We start from the raw sequence: 21542 nt of genomic DNA, 5'->3' as shown, positions 1-21542 counted from the left end.
GCATCACACGTCAATTTTAAACGTTAACCATTGTTTTAATCTGAACACTAAGCCCAACCTTAATATCAACACTCTTTTCTATCAACACGAGCACTTACTTAGATCCCCACAAAATTAACACATCCCCTTTCCCCAACCACAACCCCTCTGTATCTTATCAATACTGCTGCCCATAAACCAAACCCTTCCCAACCCCACCACCTCGAACCCTCAACCCCACTCACCCTAACCCCTCAAACCCCACCACAGCTAGCCCTAACTCTAACCCTCAATTCCACTCACCCTAACCCCTCAAACCCCACCACCGCTAGCCCTAACTCTAACCCTCAACAACACTCACCCTAACCCCTCAAACCCCACCACCGCTAGCCCTAACTCTAACCCTCAACAACACTCACCCTAACCCCTCAAACCCCACCACCGCTAGCCCTAACTCTAACCCTCAACAACACTCACCCTAACCCCTCAAACCCCACCACCGCTAGCCCTAACTCTAACCCTCAACAACACTCACCCTAACCCCTCAAACCCCACCACCGCTAGCCCTAACTCTAACCCTCAACAACACTCACCCTAACCCCTCAAACCCCACCACCGCTAGCCCTAACTCTAACCCTCAACAACACTCACCCTAACCCCTCAAACCCCACCACCGCTAGCCCTAACTCTAACCCTCAACAACACTCACCCTAACCCCTCAAACCCCACCACCGCTAGCCCTAACTCTAACCCTCAACAACACTCACCCTAACCCCTCAAACCCCACCACCGCTAGCCCTAACTCTAACCCTCAACAACACTCACCTTAACCCCTCAAACCCCACCACCGCTAGCCCTAACTCTAACCCTCAACAACACTCACCCTAACCCCTCAAACCCCACCACCGCTAGTCCTAACTCTAACCCTCAACAACACTCACCCTAACCCCTCAAACCCCACCACCGCTAGTCCTAACTCTAACCCTCAACCACACTCACCCTAACCCCTCAAACCCCACCACCGCTAGCCCTAACTCTAACCCTCAACAACACTCACCCTAACCCCTCAAATCCCACCACCGCTAGCCCTAACTCTAACCCTCAACAACACTCACCCTAACCCCTCAAACCCCACCACCACTAGCCCTAACTCTAACCCTCAACAACACTCACCCTAACCCCTCAAACCCCACCACACCACCGCTAGCCCTAACTCTAACCCTCAACAACACTCACCCTAACCCCTCAAACCCCACCACCGCTAGCCCTAACTCTAACCCTCAACAACACTCACCCTAACCCCTCAAACCCCACCACCGCTAGCCCTAACTCTAACCCTCAACCCCACCGCCCCTGACCCTCCTCGGCACGCAGGTCTATCAACGCAAGGCAGCGCCTCTGGCCCCGGCGCCGGGGTTCCCTCGTCCGCGGCGTCCTCTGCTCAGGACGTCCGCCGCAGCAAGGCCTTTCAGCCGACGGCGGGCGACCTGTCCGGCCTTGGCGGTCCCGGCGGTCCCGGCGGCCTCGGCGGCCCCGGCGGCGCGGGCGGCGGAGGTGGCCCCGGTTCCGCTCCATTGCTGTCCCTCGACTCGGCCGATCTCCCCGAGGGCTACGACACGGGGCGCGCGGAGGCGTGCGGGACGCTCTGCAGAATCTTCTGCAGTAAGAAGACGGGCGAGGAGATCCTGCCCGTCTACCTGGCCAGGTGAGGGCACTGCGCCGCCGCCGCCACTAATCACTCCGCGGGCCGAGGTGGAACGTGGAGGCTGAACCCGATCGTACTGCGAACGCTCACGCTGCCCGCCCCTCGCAGCCTCCATTGTTAATTGGCGCGCGTATGGCAATTCGTTCAGGAGCTAGATCCCAGTGTCGTCGTCCGCTAGACACGAGAGTGCTTCGGGAGATAATCCATTGTAGGAGTGATGACTACAGTGGTGTACTATATGGTCTATAGTTGGGGTTGCAATCGCACTGGTGGATCATCTTTGCACTTCAGCCTTTTTGATGTGTTGATGCGGTTCACGGTTACACCACCAGTGTGTTTGAGGAATGTCAAAGCCAGGAGGCGCAATGTGTGGGTCTCTAATCAGGTGTTTATCCCGAACATTCGTGTTGTTCCACCATTCGCCAGCGTTCTTCCAGATCCGAGTGAGTTTATAAAATGATGACCGCTTGCTCCCAGAATCAGGATCGGGAATAACATTTAGCTCTTGATAATTCTTCCATATTTATTTGGTACAGGACGTAATCCGATGGGTTTCTGGCCCTTGAAAGTACCATTTAGCTCTACTGATCATGTCATCAGCCACAATCAATCCACTACCACTCCGACGCCAGACTTTACCACCGGCCGTCATCCCTGCTAGCAAGTATGTCCAGGCCAGCGTTCTTATTCTATTGAACCATTGAAACACGTCGCTCCGTTTGCGTTGGTGCCGTGCCCGCCGCAGGTTCTACATGGTGCTGATACAAGGCCTGCAGATCCAGGAGCGCGCCGTGTGCCGCCCAGTCCTCGCCAGTATCCTGCTCAACTCTCCCACGCTGCTCTGCTCCGACCTGCAGGGCATCCACGTGCTCGTGCCCTACTTCATCTCCGCCCTCGAGATCATCCTACCCGACAGGTAGGGTCACCACCCTGACCACCCTTTTCTCCCACATCTCATGGCGTGGGACATATATATATGAGGATATGCCGACTGAGCTATTAGAACTCTTTTTCAGAAGCAACCTGGCCACAAATGATAGCTCAACCAATTGGCTGATCGTGTGGAAATTTATAGCAGCCAAATACTCTAAATGTGGAGGGAAAAGACCTGGAGAAAAATCCACGCGACCACAGGGAGAACATGCAAACTCCATATATACAGGTGTCATGGTCAGAATCGAACCCACGACCTCCTGCATACCAGGCAAGGGAGCTAACATCTCACCACCGCGGCGCCCCATCGAACTCGTCTTCGGTGACGTAAACGCCACCTCTGATCATCCACGAGTGGATTGACGAGAGCACTGTATATTGTTGTTGTAATTGTGTACACGTAGTAATCACTACATTGGAGGTGCAGATTTAATAATAAGTTGGTGCGTTTGGTATTCGCGCCATTCTTATAGTCCAAGGTTATCGCAAAGGTCCTATCCTTCACAGATGAGGGGGGGGGGGGGGGTTATTCTTCTCAAGTGGTTTTATCCAATTAAGTAATTCGATTTTTAGATATTTGGCAAATTCAGACCACGACACCAGCACTTTGTTGAATAACATTACGGGATCCACTGTTAAGCACACTGGATGTTCATACACTTGCATTATTAACCAGGGCAGCCTCTGGGCTCGAAACACGAACCTGTACAGCAAATCACTTGCAATAAATGATGTTAACAGCCCCCTTGCTTGTAAACCTTTCAGAGTCGTACAGAGTTGTCAAGGTATTTCCTCTCGCAAAATTTTAAATTTACGGAGCCAAGCCGATGCAGCTTTCGCATTCCGTTTGCTGCCGGGGCTGAGTGTCCACGTGATTCTCCCAGGGATCTGCAGAAGTTCAAGCCGTTTGTGAACACCACCGACCTGCGGCACGCCGCCATCCAGCTGCTGCTCTCCATGCTGCCGCTGCCACTGCACTTTGGGACCCTGCGAACCGAGGTGGCCCACCCACACCAGCAGAGGCCATTGTAGTGGCATTGGCAGGGAACACGGCAGATGATGAGGGGGGGGTGCGAATAAACACTCTTACGATGGTAGGGCCCGTGACCAAGCCACCTGGGATGCGCCCGGTTCACGGGGAGCTTGAATGGGTGACCACCACGCATGATTACACAGGTGTCGTAGGCTGCTGCGGAGCTACATTTCCTGCAGAGGGCAATGCAGTGGAATCCTTTGCAATGTATTATGCTTCAGTGTCTTATGTTCCCCGCTTTCACCAACCCACACTGGCAAGCTTGGTTAAGTGTGGTCAGGCAACCTCCATGACCCGCACGGTGCCGGTAGGCCATCATCCTGCAGTAGATTGACAACAAGGCTGTACCTCAACATGTATGTATGTTTCACTTCTTTCGTACCGTACGTAGCCAACTGTGCTTATTGTAGGTCTGACATGTACACATTTACATGTAGGAGGGTAGGGACTTGCAAATGCAAAAGTTATTAGGCGCGGAATAGTGGGATCCTCGTGCAAAGGAGACATGGCATCCATGATATAGGTTTCTTTGGGTTAGATAGCGTAAAGATATAAATGTGTCGTTAAACCCACCACCACCCGACGCAGCCAATTAGTAAGGGTTGTCACATAAACAGAACATGGCAATTCGTTACTAGTACAGCACACCGGTGTGTTTGAGGCCAAAGCCACAACATTTACAATCTGAGTATGATGTTTCGCCAGTAATTACAACCGGCATCATCAGGCAACAGACAGATTTGTGGAGAAATCGTCTTGTTTCGTTCCTTAAATAGTGGGTGAGATGTGATTACGTCACTTGTGTGCCCTTCTTGCGCGAAGTGGGGGGGGATTAATTAATGCATATAAATAATTATGGGTATCCATTGCCGTTTGGGTTATTCATATGGTAATCAACATACATTTTTCATGTGCATTATGCAAGTACCTCCGCATGCACCTCCTGTCGATTGTGTGTACTAATATAGCTTCAACAGTAATCCCTATTGAAGTATGGTGACCTATATTGGCACGCATTTAAACAATGTATTGTTTGATGGTTCACTTCCAAGCAGCACTTAGTCTAGCTATCCGAAGGGTTAAAATTATTTTTACTTCTCATAGATTCTCTAATTAGCCTTGGTCAGTCGTCACTAGTTTTGCACAGAACTTCAACATTATCAAAATCAATTGAGTGTCCTTGTTGGCACGCATGTTCTGCCACTGCCGATAGTTGTATTTGGGAGTATTTAATATTCATTTGGTGTTCTTTTAGTCTCGTGCTGATCATTCGTCCTGTTTGCACACCATAGCATTTGCCACAAGTGCAATTAATCTGGTACCCACCTTCTGTTGATAGCTTCGGTAATACATCTTTTGTACCAGATATTAATTTCTGTATTTTATGTAGCATGCCAAATCTGATTCAGATGTTTTGTTTTTCCAAACATCTGGCTAGTTTATCAGTTACTTCCGCAATGTACGGTATTTTAATAGTTTAAATTACTTGGTCAATGCTCGTGTTATTTGATTTGATTTTGGCATTCAATGCCCTGTTGATTTGTGCATCATTGTAACCGTTCAATTGCAGCGCTTCTTGAACATGTTGAATTTCACTTCTCAGACTGTCACCATCTGACACTTTCTTAGCCTGATGTATAAGCGTCTTGATGAGAGAGGATTTCTGTGCGGGATGATGGTGTGACTGCATTCAGATAGGCGTCAGTGTGTGGTTTTTTTTCAGTAAATGCTGTGTGTTAATTTAGCTTTTCAACCGCGCCTGAGCAGAATATCCAGAAATTGTAGAGTTCTGGCAGCTTCCACTTCCATGGTGAACTGGGATGGATGGGTTTTCCGAGTTTAGATGATTGAGAAATTTGTTAAGTGTATCTTTGTCGTGTGGCCAGACCACCAATGTGTCATCCAAATATCTAAACCAAGCAGAGGGTTTTAGTGTGCTTGAAGCTATTGCTTTTGTTTCAAAACATGGCAGTCCGGCTTTCTTGACTAAAAAAAATACAAGATGCCTTGGAGGTCGGCTGTTGACTTTGCAAGAACTGTGAGATCAAGCAGAAGGACGAAAGCGAATAATGTAGGGTGAGGAGATGGCATCCCTGGCAACGATGACCTTTCGACCTTGACCTACCATTTGGAATAAGCCCGTGTTTTTACACAACCAGATGTGTGCCCTCTTACAAGCCGATGATCCACCCCCCTGTGTGTCCAGACGGTGCTGGACAACCGCTTTCTGGATGAGCGTGGCGGCGTAGGGGAGCGTCCCGGAACATTCCTGGTGCTCAAACTGCGGCTCGTGAACCTGCTGATTGGAGCGCTGCAGACGGAGACTGACTCCTGCAACACGCAGATGATACTGGGTCAGTTGGCCCAGGGGGCGCTGCGCCACTGGCGACGCGCGGGTGGCAGGCTTAAACTAAACTCTATACTCTTTGGTTCTTTCGGTAAAGTCACGTAGGTATAAAAATAAAATAAAATAAATCACGACGTTTTGGGCGCAACACAAGCGTCCGTCATCAGGTGGGAAAGCATGGCCTGCTGCTGATGCAGACTGTTTTAAAGGTTTGAAATGTGTGTAGCCCAAGGGTTATAAGGGAGTGGCTGGGTCTAGTGATGTTAAAGTGAGAAATTAGCATGTAACTGGGCACGGAAGTAGCTATGATATTGCGAGACATTAACATAGTGACTTTACCGAAAGAACCAAAGAGTATGGATCCTTGCAGTCACGAAAGCTTCAAATCAAAACTAAACTCTGTTATGCCCACTGAGCTTATAGAGCTCTATTTTGGAATCGACCTGGCTATCACAAATTATACCTCAACGAAGTGGCTTATCGTGTGGAAATTGATAGCAGCCAAATACTCTAAATGTGGAGGGAAAAACCGGAGGACCCGGAGAAAAATCCACGCCACCATGCAAAATATAAAGAGGGAACATGCAAAATATAAAGGCATTAGAGTTGCGTTCGAACCCACGACCTCCTGTACACCAGGCGAGGGAGTTAACATCTCCTAGCCACCATGGTGCTATGTGCGAGCTGACACTGGTGGATGCCACGTTGTGGAGGAGAGCGGCGGGGGGAGGAATGTTAAGCGTAAATATAAAATAGAGATGAGCAGTATATATTACATTTAATTTGAATACAGAATTTCATTATGTTTGTTTTATCGGTATCTTGTTGAGTCCTTTATTTAACGAGAGGAAGTAAATGCAGTGACATGCATGAAACATCCTCCTTTTGGATGGTGGACCTGGGTAACTTGACAAAAACCCAACACGTCCATCAATAACACCGTGGCCTTAAAGGGACAAATATATAACAGGTGACGTCTTGGGCAACGGCCCTTCTTTGTGGCACAGAAATAGAGAGTCCAGAGAGGCAGAGTGGGGAAGAATGCTTCCACACCACTGCCAATGCAATAGCACCAAATAATTTGGGTCCCATCAAGACATATATCTGAATGATACCTCAAAGTAATTGCCAAATTGGTATCTAAATGACACAAAACATCATTAATTGATCATCTGTATCTAATTGCACGTCCTCCAGTAACTAGTAGTTTGAATGCATATACATGATCCTGTGTGTGATGCATCATCTTCAAGGAGGAGGATCTGAATATGGTGGCTTTGACCATATATCCCAGAATGCGTCCAATCTCGTCAAATCTCAGAAGCTAAGCAGGGAAAAAAATGAACCTGGATAGTGCTTGGATTGGTGACCGCCATGCGGGGTGACACATGTTGTAGGCTGCTGCGGGGCTATTACGTAGGCAGCTGTTCGCAATATAGGAAATTCAATTGTTGTACTACACTTCTATGCCATCACGTCTTTCCCAATCCCCACCGACCAATGTGGTGACGTATCGTCAAAATAAACCCCTACGGCTTTGCGAGGCCCTCGCCAGCAGTGGATTGACAAAAAGGGCCTCGCATGTCGATGTGTCATTCTGTAGCCGTGCTCATCTATTTACCCCATGATTGTTGTGGTTCCCACTTGTGTGCTTCTCCACCCTTCCCCGTCCCCTGTCCGTGTATCAGGCGCCATGCTCAGTATGGTTCAGGATTCCGCGCTGCTGGAAGCTGTGGGCCCACAGACGGAGGTGAGACACTGCTGGGCAGCGGCAGGAACTCCACGGCTCTCGGTGTTGCAATTGCGTCAGTCGTGTAGCATGGTTTGGCCCGGGCCCTTGTGCAGGGAGTGAAACGGGGCCACCTCCCTATGCTCTGTCGCTGTGTCCTCCCATTTCACTCCTCCACATGTCGATAGCGCATTTCACATGCACACGTAGGCTGGGGGGGGGATTCACATTCGCAGCCACCCACCTACAAGACTTGACATGACCGCCATCCCCTGAATTCCCAACAATCTGTAGCCTCTGCCTACAGCCGGCACTGCCAGGGCCTCAAGCGAGCCGCGAGAGCTATTGACCCTCCTGCCTAGCCCAACTCTTCGTAGCCTGGCCCCTCCAGCCCCTCCGGCCCGTGCTTCCATGGTGCGGTTGCACCACCCGCGCACTCGGAACGCAACGTGGTGGCGAGATGTTAACTCCCTTGCCTGGTATGCAGGAGGTCGTGGGTTCGGTCCTGTCTCTGACGCCTGTATATTTGGAGTTTGCGCGTCTCTCTCCCTGTGGTCGTGTGGATCTTTCTCCGGAACCTCCAGTTTTTCCCTCCACATTTAGAAATAACATGCTTTTAGAGTATTTGGCTGCAATGAATTTCCACGTGATAAGCCACTTTCGTTGAGCTATCATATGTGGCCAGATCACTTCTGAAAAAAGACCTATATATAGCTGAGTGGGCCTCACCTGCTAAAATAAAAATCGCCTAAAGTTATTGTAGTTTTATTAGAACGCGACGCCACTGAATCGCGCGCTGTGTCGCGTCCCGGGCACCCGCAGGTCGACGACGCGCAGAGGACGCACAGTCGCAACAGCAGCGGCGTGAGCGCGTCGAGCAGCAGCAGCACGGAGGCCGCCACCCCGGAGGGCGACCGGCCCACCCAGGCCATGATGCGGGACTACGGTAGGCGGTGGCACCAGCCTCCGCTAGCCCCGGCTTGGGTCTGGCTACGGCCCAGCCCCGGGCGAAGCACGGCAGGGCCGAGCGGTGCCCGTGACGTCGCTCCACCGACCACGGAGGCACAGTGCGCGGTTATGCTTGGTGCAGGGTGCAGGGCTGCCTCACTTCTTTGCAAAGGAGGGTGCTGCTCTCACTCCCAGTCCGTCACCGTGATAGAGAGGTTTTGGGATGGCCCAGTGTCGCGTTTATACATTGGTGAATGTTCAGACGCAGGTTAATGAAGAGTGTTAAAAGCAGGGTGTTATGGAGCTGGAGTCATTGAAAAGCTGAAATCTGCTTTGTTTTGTTTTTGTTTTGCCGCTAAAAGGAAATGCTGTAATGTTTTCTCCATTAATCATTGTAGTTATGTCAAATTCAGTAGTAACATTCCCGGAAACAAATTAATCTTATTGCAGCTGAAATTGCTAACTTGCTTAACTCTCAAAACTAGTACATAGCTGTCTCTTTCCTTTTAAAAGTCCATTGTAGATGCCATTCATCATGACATTAACTTTTTTTCTCAATCAGATATTTGGGCCAGCATTTTGCGGTTGAGTATAGCAAGCCTCAGCTGTTTGCTTCTTCTTGGGTCGTGTGTACATGCTGGTGTGTGCATATGTGCTTGTATGTGCGGGCGTGCGTGCGTACGTGCGTACGTGTGTGCGTACGTGCATACGAACGCTTGTGCGATGGCTGTGTCTGGCTGCAGATCACATCACAGCCCCTATGTGCAACCAGATTAAGCGCCCAGTTACTGCATTGTGTCGTCGCATGCTGGGTTGGAATGAAATGCATGCATTTGGAATCCTCTGAGCTGCATTTAGTTTTTAAAAAATCACTTTAAAGAATAATAACACTTTACAATTTTAATCAGGAGTAAGGGCATATGCGTCGCTGCAGCTAATATAATTCACGGGAAAATTTCTCAATTTGAACATTTTGTTACGTTCCTAAACGTTTGCAAAGCATTGCCATCATTACAAAATCAGCCAGGCCAATTGGCTCACAAATATTATGCATTGTAATTACGACTTGACAAACGGCGTACTAATTGTCTGTGCTGTTAATGCTGTGTAATTTGGCACACAGTGTGCACATTTTAAGTGATGCATATACTGCCCTCCTCACAATAATTATCTGGTGAAATTAACTGAATACGGAGGCGGCTTCTTGACCCAGCCAACACCGGGCACCAGGAACAACCACCAATAATGCCCCTTTGAGAAATCACGACACAGCCACATCACCTGATTAGGCCGAGTCTGCATCAGGTATGTGCATAAGAAGCCGTCAGATTCCACTGGATTTTTTTCTCGTATATAAATGAGATGATAAAATGAAGAACATGCACCCTAATTCTTTGTGCTATTCCCAGCAGCTCTTGAGGTCCCTTCCCTTTCCTCCCCAAGCCTTGCTCCTTAATGCCCGGCCTCTCCCCCACCTCCAGCTGCCTGGGATTGCGGTGCTGTGATTCACTGCTTGTATTCCTCTCCCCTCCCTCCCTGTCCCCCCCCCCCCCCCCCCCCGGGTCGCCCACCATTCTCTCCCCAGGCTCCCTCCCACCCCAAGGTAAAGTTCAGAGATGAGTGGCTCACACATCTCACAGGGGTCGCACTGGCGCGCTGAACTTTTGCGCGACATTGCGGTTGGCGTCGTTAACAAGACAGCTCGGCGACTATTATTTCCCTAAGTGTCGACTTGCACCATTTACCCATGGTGCTTCATGGCAGCGCATAATGAGTTTATGTACGGTATTGCCTTGTGCGATGGTACGGGGTCCCAACATTTCATGTGGAGCGCCTTCATCAGGAACATCTGCCAATCCAGCAGCATTTGTTTAACAAGCCTGACTATCCAGAGTTTGTTTAAACACATTTTATTGAATAATATTGCCCTGGAAAGCCAATAGGCTGATGGACTAAACGATATATTCACATGTGGAAACACAGATCGAAGTTCAGCTTATATTGGCTTTTACTCCATGATGCACGAAAACTCAAAATGAATTTGCGCCACATTGGGGGAGGAGTTGAACGCCTCCCCCCCCCCCCCCCCCCCGTGGTTGCGTGCAAGCAAACTCCATTCATATGGTCGCTTAAAAAAGCGCTTGCCACTTTCATGCCATTTCTCCACATCGCCTTGCCATGTGGTAGCGGCACGGAGGGTACGCGCACGGTCTCCCGTTATTAGTCGTCAGCGGCGTCACAACAGCCTCGTGTAATCGGGCGACGTTTTTTCCACCAGTGCCCCCCCCACTGCCTGCCTGCCGTTTCTGCAAAATCGCCGCACGGTCCTAGACGGTCGTCGTTGCTGTGCGACCCCTGTCGTCGCACGCTCTCTCGCTCGCACCGCTTTTGCTTGCATGTGGCTTGTGTAACCCCCCCTCCCCCGGAGGCTTTTTGCTTTTTTTCCAGTTTTTCCACCGACTTTTGCACTCATAGGTAATGATCAGTGGTTGGCTCTAAAATCATTAGCTCACCTATCAAAACGTTAAACAGGTTTGCACTGTTTTCAGTGGTGGTGGTGATGGTTGTTGGTCTTTTTAGCCAGTGTCAGCTTAACAACCGCTTGTGATTAGTCGTTTTTAGCTTGTAAAGGTTGTAAAATGAGCAGCGCTTGCATGAGTGAATGAGAAAAGGTTTTCAAGTCCCAAGTTTGCAGTCTTGATAAAAAAAAATTCTGCATTTAAAGTTTGCGTTGGCATTGATGGCCTCTGTTTTATATTTTTAAATTACTTTTGCGAATTGATTAATTGCCTTCAACATTTTAGAGATGTTTTTCCTATTTAAAGTTAGCCTTTAAGTTCGCTTCTATATAAGTGTCAATATACCAGTATATATCTTGGCTATTGCATACCATGAATTATTATGGATGTAACAATTTGTCCCTTTCATGGTTTGATGAATCGTTATGATTTTGGTGTCACAATTCTATTCGCAAATAATGTTTCTATTCCGTTGAAGTTATTACGTAGAACCTATAAATGGTATAAAACTACAGCACCTGTCATTGTAAGAGTCTATAGAGTTCATAGTGGAATCAACATGCAGTATAAGTAAGAATTGTAATCGATGAATCGTTACATCCATAACAATTGTGTATGGTTCAGGATTGTGTTCGAGACGTTTAAGATGCTCTCTTAAGAACTAGCAGGATGGCCCGAGAGGTCAGGGCGATGAACTGGCACCGCTGAGATCCTGGTTTCAAATCCAGGCACTCACCTATGATTAAAAAGTGATCTCAAGTGTATAAAGTTGATGGTCTCAATCTGGTCATATATTGACTGTAAAAATTCAATCTGCACTTAATTCGGCTAAATTACAGATCTGAGAATTTAAAAAAAATACATATATATCTGTTTGACTGTCATGTGATGAACATTGCATGATGGATTTCAGAGGTAGCTCTTTGGTGTCCACTTCTGTGGGCCAAAGGTTTTGCACTATTCTGCGAGAGATATGAGTGGGATACGTCGTCTTGTGACATGACACGGATAGTGCAATCGGGATATTTGCGGAATTTTTTTTTTTTCAAGTTCAGCGGAGTACACAGGTAACGCCTGCAACGAGTGAATGCTCCCCCACGCGTGTATCCACACGAATATGCACGTGCTCATTCGTAACCTCTACCCTACCCCCACCACCATCGGCGCGTGCGTGCAGACAGCGCTCTGGGCCTGCTGGTGCGCGCCATCCACCTGGTGACCCAGCGCGTGCGCACGCAGTGGAAGGCCGACCTCAAGGTGTCTCTCGCCGCGCTGGAGCTGCTCTCCGGCCTCGCCAAGGTCCGGCCCCTGGGCCAAATCGTTGCAAGGAATAGTTTTTTTAACCGAACGTGTCTTTCAAATTACGTCCCTCGTCCTAAGCGCGTGTGTGTCCATCGTTTTGATTTGGAGGCAGTGCGGTAAGATCCCTCCGTATACCGGTGTTTTTTTTTGTATGCATGTACTGGTGTGTTTGTTGCGTGTGTGTGTACGCCAGGGCTGGATTTATGTATCTTTGCACCCCGGGGTACCAGAGCAGAAAAGACGACCCTTCCCTCCTCCCAATGTCCTATTACACACACAGACACACACAGACCTAAAAGACAAAATCTCAAACCTATATTTTTGCGGATTTGTTGTGTGACTTACTCGCAAGCCCTGTGGGTGGGTGACGGAGAATGAGCTGGTTCATAGCGAGTGCGATGCGGTAGGGTTAATGATTCGTAATAGATTTTTACGTTCAGGTGAAAAACGATCTCACTAATTTTAAGAACCCTTTCTCGATTTGAAGCTTTCGTGACTGCAATGATTCATATTCTTAGGTTTTTTCGGTAAAGTCACATAGGTAAAAACATTTAAAAGTAAAATAAAATAAAAATCACGACGTTTCGGAGGCAACACAAGCTTCCGTCTTCAGGTGGTACCGTCACAGCCACGACAGCTGTATCAAGTAAATGAGAGATTGCAGGAGTTACCACTGCGTTTATATAATGGTTGGAGAAGGTGGTGGGGCAAGGGCCGCATACTTATTATTAATATGGTAAGGTGAGGCTTGAGACTAAGAATAGACTGCATAACAAAGGCTGAGCCTTTATAACAAAGGCTGAGCCTTTGTTATGGAGAGGTGCGGTTTGTGACTCAACCTGTAACAGGGAGACCACCACTAAACATGGTAAAACAGTAATGGTTGTCTGTCAAATAAGATTGGCAAATAAGTGTAGTTAAATCTTTTTTGCATGGTTAATCACATCTTTCCAATGATTACTCAGTTTGTAACCGTCATCACGATTGAAATTATGTCTGTGTTTGTATATTTGTATGGCTTCGTGTACAAACCTTTGATGGTAGCCAGGAGGTTTGCAGAGAACCTTGGTCTCGGAAAATACAATTTCATGAGAGCCCACCGAGTTGTAGCAATGATCGGCAACGGCCGAAGAATCAGTTCTGCCGTGTTTCAGATCTGACTTGTGCTCGCGGACACGATCAGAAACATGACGTTTCGTTTCTCCAATGTAGCAATCACCACAAATGCAACTCAATTTGTAGACTCCAGGATACTGTAAGTCAGGAACGACATCCTTCACAGATGGAATCAAATCACGGATTTTATGCACTGTACTGAATTGGACTTGGATCTTATGTTTGTTTAGAATTTTGGAGATCTTTTTGGTCACGCCTGCTATGTATGGCAACGTGATAGTTTTGGTCGGAGTTTCATGTGGCTGTTTCTGTATGGTGGGAGAGACAGCTTGGCGGATAGTGCGGTCAGAGTATCCGTTCATCCTGAGGGCCCGATGTACATGTCTTAATTCACCGGCCAGGTGGTGTTGGTCAGCAATGCCATGGGCTCTGTGGTATAGCGTTTTGATGAGAGAATTCTTTTGAGATGGGTGGTGGTGGGAATCCGGTTTCAAGTAGGAATCTGTGTGGGTGGCTTTTCTGTAGACAGAATGTCCCAAGGATCCGTCAAGCCTCCTCTCAAACAGAATATCCAAGAATGGTAGTTTACCGTCTTTCTCCACTTCCATGGTGAATCTGATGGATGGGTGTCTAGAATTGATGTGGTCCAAGAAGTGGTTCAATGCTGGGAGGCCATGTGGCCAGATGACGAAAGTGTCGTCCACATACCTCTTCCACAAGGAAGGACGCAGGGTGGATGTCTGGATGGCGTCTGATTCAAACTTTTCCATGAACATGTTGGCTATAACTGGTGACAAGGGGGAGCCCATAGGGGTACCCTCATTCTGTTTGTAGAAGGTGAATCAAGATTATCCGTGATAACATTTGTTAAAAAAGGATTAATCTGAGAAAAAGTTTTCTCCTTTTATCTGCAACAAAACAGGTGTTAAGTTGTTAAAACACCAAACTGAAACCTTTTACAAGGAATCATGTCTGCATTAACCACAATACTTGTGGTCAAAATGCAAAAAAAAACATACTCTGATAATATATGCATTGTCTTTGAAACTGATTGGTCCACACCAGAGAGCTTTCTTTTGAGCCTCATCTCAAACGGTGTTAGACCAGAGGACACCAAAAGGCGTACAGCCCAAAGACAATACACTATCAGAGTAATGAGAGCTTGGAGTGAGCATATTAGGTTTTTTCGGTAAAGTCACGTAGGTAAAAAATTTAAATTAATAAAAGTAATATAAAAATGAAATAAAAATCATCGTGCTGTGACGGTTCCACCTGAAGACGGAAGCTTGTGTTGCCTCCGAAACGTCGTGATTTTTATTTTACTTTTATTAATTTTAATTTAAACATTTTACCTATGTGACTTTACCGAAAAAACTTAAGAATATGAATCCTTGCAGTCACGAAAGCTTCAAATCTTGGGGTGAGCATCTACATCACGGGACCTCCTTTGCCATGGTACTGGCAAGGATTAATCTTTTTATCAGATGGGTGAAAACAAAGCAGCCAAATCAATCCATAATTCATGAAGATAGTGTTATACTGTATTGTAAAAACAATATTGGGAAAAAAAGTTTTCCTGGCTGAATGGAGCATGGGCACTCCTCTGCTTGATGACGTCACCTGAATTCTACAGCGTTGAGCCGAGTTCATGCCGATGTCACGCCTCTTCCCCCCACCCACCCTCCTACAATGCCGTATATCCCGTGCAGAGCTAGTATTTATTTTAAAATAAAAATCTGAATAAACAGTCCAACTTTCATGAATACAATATGTAAACAACATTAGGCCTCTTTAATGTTGGGCCCTGAATAAATGTAAAACTAAACGAAACTTTGAAACTATTTATATTTTACCAGGTAAGGCCAACTGAACTGTATAGCTCTCTTTCAGAAGTGATCTGGTCACAAATGATAGCTCAACGAAGTGGCGTATTATGTGGACATTTATAGCAGCGAAATACTCTAAATGTGTGATGTGGAGGGAAAAACCGGAGGACCCGGAGAAAAATCCTCGTGACCACAGGGAGAGACAGATAGAACACAAACTCCAAGTATACAGGCATTGTCAGGGTCGGGATCGAAGCCACGACCTCCTGCATACGAGGCGAGGTAGCTAACATGTCGTCACCGCCTCTGGCCCGGGTGTGCACGCGTGGGCAGGTGCGCGTGACCCCCGAGATGGCAGAGAGGCGGCGCGCGGTGAGCGCGGTGTGCGAGTTCATCGTGTTCCAGTGCAGCCGCCCGGCGCCGTTCCACTCGCGGGACCTGCACTCCATGATCGTGGCCGCCTTCCAGTGCCTGTGCGTGTGGCTCACCGAGCACCCGGAGCTGCTCGACGAAAAGGTAAGTGAGTGTGTGTGTTGGTACGAGTGTGTGTATGTGTGGCAGCGTAGTGGTTAACGCACGACGCTACGAGCCAGGCAACCGGGTTAGATTTTTCGCTCATGACCAATGTCGGTACTCGAGCTCCTCTAGGTCGACTCAGTCCTAAATGAGTACCTGGTGCGGTGTGTAAACACGAGTACTGGGGATTAGCAAGGTGGGCAGGCTCTTCTTTTACAAACACTCCAGTTTTACTCTCGCACATGTGTTTTTTTTTTTCCGTGTGTCTGTGCACTCCTGAGTCTCCTCACTTTCTCCGACAGCCTAATTGATGTTAAACAGGGGGTGGCTGCGAGTGGGTGATTAATCAGTATTGATGAATGCGTGACGCTGCTGCTGCTGCTGCTGCTGCAAGTGCAGAACATCTTGTCTCAAGAAGTCCTCGGTGGCACGGCTCGGTGCTGACACCGTACGAAGTGCCAAGTGTTTGGAACACCGCGTTTGGGTTCTCGAGTCCCTGGCCCAGCCTCTCGAGCAGCGACTCTGAAGACAAATGATCGCGTAGAACATCCTTGAGCGTGTGTTGACGGTGCAGCATATGATCGTTAGGCGTTTCTTATTGCGCTATTTCCCGTAAACTAGCGTGCACGGGCGTCATAAAAATTACGCATTTTGAAGCTTTGTGTTTGTACGAATTACGGTAAAAATTCATTACCATTTTTACGAGTTTTGTCAACTTTTTGTCTTGTAATTCATCACCGCTGCAATTTTACGCTGAACTTTCTTTTATGCGCGCTGCGCCTTGGCGATTAATTATTTGCACTGACACAAGCTTAATAACGAGTTGTCGGCGTGCGCTAATGAGGGTATGATTGATTTCAGTGACGGCAGGGGGGCTGGGGGCAGGGCGACTACCTGCAGCCACATCTTGGTTTTATTGGCTATTGGGTTCCTACATGTAAACGACACACGAGGCAACCTCAAACTTCTGTTGTTTCACATTACATCGCATCTGTCTGGTAGGCACGTTTCGCTCGCAATAATTATTCTCAGAAGTTGGCAAGGGCTGAGATAAGGCTGCACAGCGCATATCGATAGTGTGCGTCTGTGTTTACGTGTGACCCCCACTGCATGGTCAAAAAGCTTCTATTTGACCGGATAGGGTGGGCTAAATGGGTACGTCGCAGACGAGAAAGCAGATGGGTTGATGTGGTACAGGAGGACTTAGAGCGAAGTGCACTACTTACCCATAACTGGTATCTGCAGCGAAAAGATGGGTCTGTGCAGGAGGCTTGTGAAGTACACTACTTGGCTGTTGGGAGGCAGCTGCTCTTTAGCAATGGTGGCGGACAGAGGAGCGATGCTTAGAAGGAGCAGAGCGCATGGCAGCTCAAGTTGAGACAGTCAGGAGCACTTTTGGGGCATCTGCCAGTCAAACACATGGGTCTGTCCCGGGACCTCCTGCCAGCGAGCCTCAGAATGCACCTCTCGTGGTACAAGCGCCGTGGCAACATCACCGTAATTTATTGGTGAGATGCCAAATGTTGTTGTTGTTGCTGTTGCAGGAATGTCTGTGGGAGGTGCTGGAGATTGTGGAATTGGGCATTTCGGGCAGCAAGTCTCGCTCGTCCGAAGGGGAGGTGACCTGCAAGGCGGAGAAGGAGCAGAACCCGGCTTCGCTTCGCGTCAAGGAAGCAGCAGAGGCCACGCTCACCTGGTACTGCAGGGGCCGGCCCTCTCTGCTTGGGCTCTGGGTGGCCGGGCGACGTGGTGGCTGTGATCCAAGCTGCGTGTTTACCAGTTTGCAGAATTGAGGGTTACATTGATTTAATTGGTATTGGAACAGGCATTGCTATATCTCCTCGTTATTTACGGGGGATACGTTCCAAAGATGCTTGTGGACAGCAAATTTCGCGGATAATGATACTGGCCTGCAAAAAGCCATCTTTTTAATTAATTACCGTAAATGTATATGTGAATAAGCTATTAAATACATGAAAATTATAGTAATAACATGTTTTTATCTCATCACTTCCTCTCTCTCGATGGAGTCGTGTAGAGTTCCAGATGCGATTCACGGATAGCCAAAATCGCGGATGGCGAGTTCGTGAATGACGAGGGAAAATACTGTACTGACAATATTGAATCGCAATTACGCCCATCGTTCTGTCAAGCGGTCGCGCAGAGGGCTTGCCTTGCCAGTACGTGATTAAATAATAAAAAGTTATTGAACCGCACTGGCGCAGTAGTGCTTGAGGACAAAGCAGAACGCTACGGAAGAAGATGAAGCAGCCGATGATTTGTGCAGTCGGCATTTTTGTTTTTACAGGAAAGACGGCAGAGAGAGGATTGTCAAAAAAGATACATTTTACCGGCTTCATAGTTGGAGATCGCAGCTTTTGAAAACGTCAATTCCCCGATTTACATCTCCCTTTCACGTCGTCTTGTAAAATACGTCATCACTTTATTCTTAACACCAGATTCGCGTCGCTGACAGCATCGTCGTCCTTCCTTTCTAGTTACCCGTCGCCTCTCAGCGTCCGCCTCCACCACCACCACCCTACCCTGTAAATTGCTTTGACGTCGTTTTGATATTCGTCGTCACACATTTTCGGAACGCATCCCCTATTGCTTGGTATTGCTTGTAACGAAACTACCGTCAGGCGCTCTAATCCCTCGCGACTCCGATTAGCAAGCTTGGCCATGTAAGGTGCGAAAGAAGTTCAATATACATACATCATGGTCATCATCATCACCACCACAATCACCGTCACCACCACTCTGATTATCATCATCACGATCATAGTCATCACTGCCATCCTGATCATGATGATCATCGTCATCATCACCACTATCATTATCACTGCATCGTAATCATCATCAATAATTCATTTCTTTAGAACTGCTTTTTTTGTTTAAATTTGTTGTTCTTCCCCCACACCTTCGATTAGCACAGTTGCCTATGTATGGTGCAAAAGAAGTTCAATATTCATACATACATAGAGACCCACAGGCTCGCATAGATTGGAAACTAATTTATTTAGAACAGTTTTTTGTGATTAGTTTGTTGTCTGGGCCCCTGCACCTCGGACTAGCACGATTGTACGATGCGAAAGAAGTTCTACATACATACGTACGTCCGTCTTTGCTTTGCAGCGTGATGCAGCACCTGGGCGCCTTCCCGGCTCCGAGCGGTGCCGCGTCGCTGTGCAGCCTGCTCAAGGAGGAGACGCTTTTGCGGCAGGCACGGGGGGGCGATGGCGGCGGCAGCGGCAGCCCCAGCAACGCGGCCGTGGAGGCCGTGCCCCCGCACGCTCACTTCCGCTACTTCGTGCTCGACAACAGCGTGGTGCTCGCCATCCTGGAGCAGCCGCTCGGAAACCACCAGAGTGAGGCCCCCTCGTGACAGTGGAGCGGCGTGCGCGTGTGACACTCGCGTCGTCTGCAGACGGATTCGGCAGGATGATGTTGTTGTTTGTACGCGTCTGTGCACGCACGCGTCTGTGTATGCGTCTGCCAATGTGCGTGTGTGACGATTATCTGAACAGGTCTTGGGCCTCACCTAGGTCGATTCAGTTTCAAATGAGTACTTGGTGCGGTGCGTAAACATCGCCACTAGGGAGGCAAAGGTGGCCGGGCGTGGTGCTGGCCACCCACCCCCTCGTGTGCCGTGCCGGCCTTCATAGGTGCTCGCAAACAGCACTTGCCCCACAAATCTCTTAAGGCTATATAGGGGATCTTTGTCTTTGCGTACCCGTGGAGGGGTGATGGCACAGTGGTTTGTATACTGCACTGTGAAACCCGAGACCAGAGTTTGATTCCCAGCCAGAACCAGTCCTGGGCCTCCTCTAAGTCGACTCGGCCTTAAATGCGTACTTGCTGTAGTGTGTAATCATCCGAGCTGGAGAGACGAAGGCTTCTAGGGCGCGGTGCTTGTCATACCACCCCGTCGTGCACCACGCCATAAACTCTTCGGCGCTCCCAAACGGCACTTGTTCCAATAGTCTGTTGAAGACTATTTGGGGGATCTTTGTCTTTAGCGTGTGTGCGCGTGTACGTACGTGGGTGCCTCGGACCTCAGCAGATCCCTGCCCTACGGTGACGGTGCTGATCCGCGGACTGGGCGGGCGGCATGCGTGGACCCTGCAGCTGCGACAGCAGCCCCGGGACTGCCCTGTCGTGCTCAAGGTACGACTCTGATTCGTTTTATTCACACCGGAGGAATCCGATGAGCTATGAGATGGGATGTAAGTTGCTTGTCGCTTGCAAAGCAACTCTGAAACGCCACCGGGTCATGTAGGATTCCAACTCAAAACAAGCAATTATAATAATTATTAGAATGACTTGAATCAAAATACAGTCATACCTCGGTATACGACCGCTTTGGTATGCGTCGTGTTTGGACGAGAAAAGCATTTCTTGGGATACGACGTCTTGCTTGGGATACGACGCGCTTGCTAGAACTTGTATGGGTCGGGATGAGTCACCGCGTAGACCCCGTTCACGACTCCTCCCCTTCCTCACCACCATCCTCGTAGGCTATCAACTCCTCTCAGCAAGGTAAAGTGATGTAAAATGTTATTTTGATTTCATTTTATTTTTTTATGCATTTATTTTAATGTATGTATGCATTTTAGTAATAAGTAGTGTCTCAATTATTTAATACAACCCCATTAATGTATAATATGCCATATAAAATATCATTTCTTATACTCTGGAACGGATTATTTCCTTTCCCTTTATTTCTTATGGGAAAAATTAGTTTGGTACACGTCATTTTCGAATTAACAACGTATACCGAGGTACCACTGTACATTCATAAAAGTCGAATAATTCATGGTTTCCTAAGAAAGATGTTTTTTTTTGCTGAAACGGCTGATACTGTGTGCTGTGATGAGTGCATTTCTTTACAGAATCAGAATCTTTATTTCTACTGGAGGAATCCGATGAGCTATAAAGCTCTTTTCACAGATGTCCAGCAGGGGGCACAGGGTCAGAACGTTGCAACAACAAACAGTGCAAATTCACGATAAGAGTGCAAAGTATAGGAAAAGTAAACAAATAACTTGTTAAAAAATATGTTTTATCTCACCAGGCAAAGCCCACTGAGCTATTAGCTTCTTTTCAGAAGCCATCTGGCCACGAATGATCGCTCAACGAAGTGGCTTATCATGTGGACATTTATAGCAGCCAAATACTCTAAATGTGTGATGTGGAGGGAAAAGCCGGAGGACCCGGAGAAAAATCCTCGCGACCACGGGGAGAGACAGAGAGTACACGCAGACTCCAAGTATACAGGCATTTGTCAGGGTCAGGATCTAAGCCACGACCTCCTGCATACGAGGCGAGGTAGTTGACATGTCACTGCCTAAACACATGTTTCTAGACGCATGTGTGAGCTTAAGCGCCTCGGGCTACAAGAAGAAGCACCCACAGGCACGCACGGCAACTTGCTGGCAACGTCTCCTGTGCAATACACCCATTTTCCACTGACACTTCCGAGCCGAGCGTGGGGCCCTCGCCGTGCGGGTGGTTTTCTTTCCACTGGCTGTTTGTCGTGCCGCGCCAAAACCAACCGCCGACGAGCTGGCCACAGAAGGCGTCTGACCC

At 48.2% G+C, this 21542-nt stretch overlaps 1 protein-coding gene across 7 annotated transcripts in view; it reads left to right on the top strand.

Moving 5' to 3' along the window:
- Positions 1–21542, top strand: part of RALGAPB (Ral GTPase activating protein non-catalytic subunit beta) — a 55915-nt gene that overhangs the window by 21578 nt on the left and 12795 nt on the right. For 3 of the 7 annotated variants that reach the window (XM_078875698.1, XM_078875694.1, XM_078875692.1), the window contains 12 exons: positions 1354–1684; positions 2430–2600; positions 3502–3616; positions 5857–6004; positions 7686–7747; positions 8549–8672; positions 10260–10277; positions 12371–12492; positions 15771–15953; positions 17498–17649; positions 19089–19321; positions 20014–20120. In XM_078875698.1, the coding sequence (XP_078731824.1) occupies positions 1354–1684; positions 2430–2600; positions 3502–3616; positions 5857–6004; positions 7686–7747; positions 8549–8672; positions 10260–10277; positions 12371–12492; positions 15771–15953; positions 17498–17649; positions 19089–19321; positions 20014–20120 (1766 nt within the window). The remainder of the gene's footprint in view (positions 1–1353; positions 1685–2429; positions 2601–3501; positions 3617–5856; positions 6005–7685; positions 7748–8548; positions 8673–10259; positions 10278–12370; positions 12493–15770; positions 15954–17497; positions 17650–19088; positions 19322–20013; positions 20121–21542) is intronic. The other 4 variants (XM_078875695.1, XM_078875693.1, XM_078875697.1 and 1 more) reach the window with 2 other exon arrangements.

This window comes from Lampetra fluviatilis, chromosome 42 (genome assembly GCF_964198595.1).
Source record: "Lampetra fluviatilis chromosome 42, kcLamFluv1.1, whole genome shotgun sequence".
NCBI classification, from domain to species: Eukaryota; Metazoa; Chordata; class Hyperoartia; order Petromyzontiformes; family Petromyzontidae; genus Lampetra; species Lampetra fluviatilis.
The sequence above is the reverse complement of the archived record's forward strand: the minus strand, read 5'-3'. Positions and strand labels throughout refer to the sequence as shown.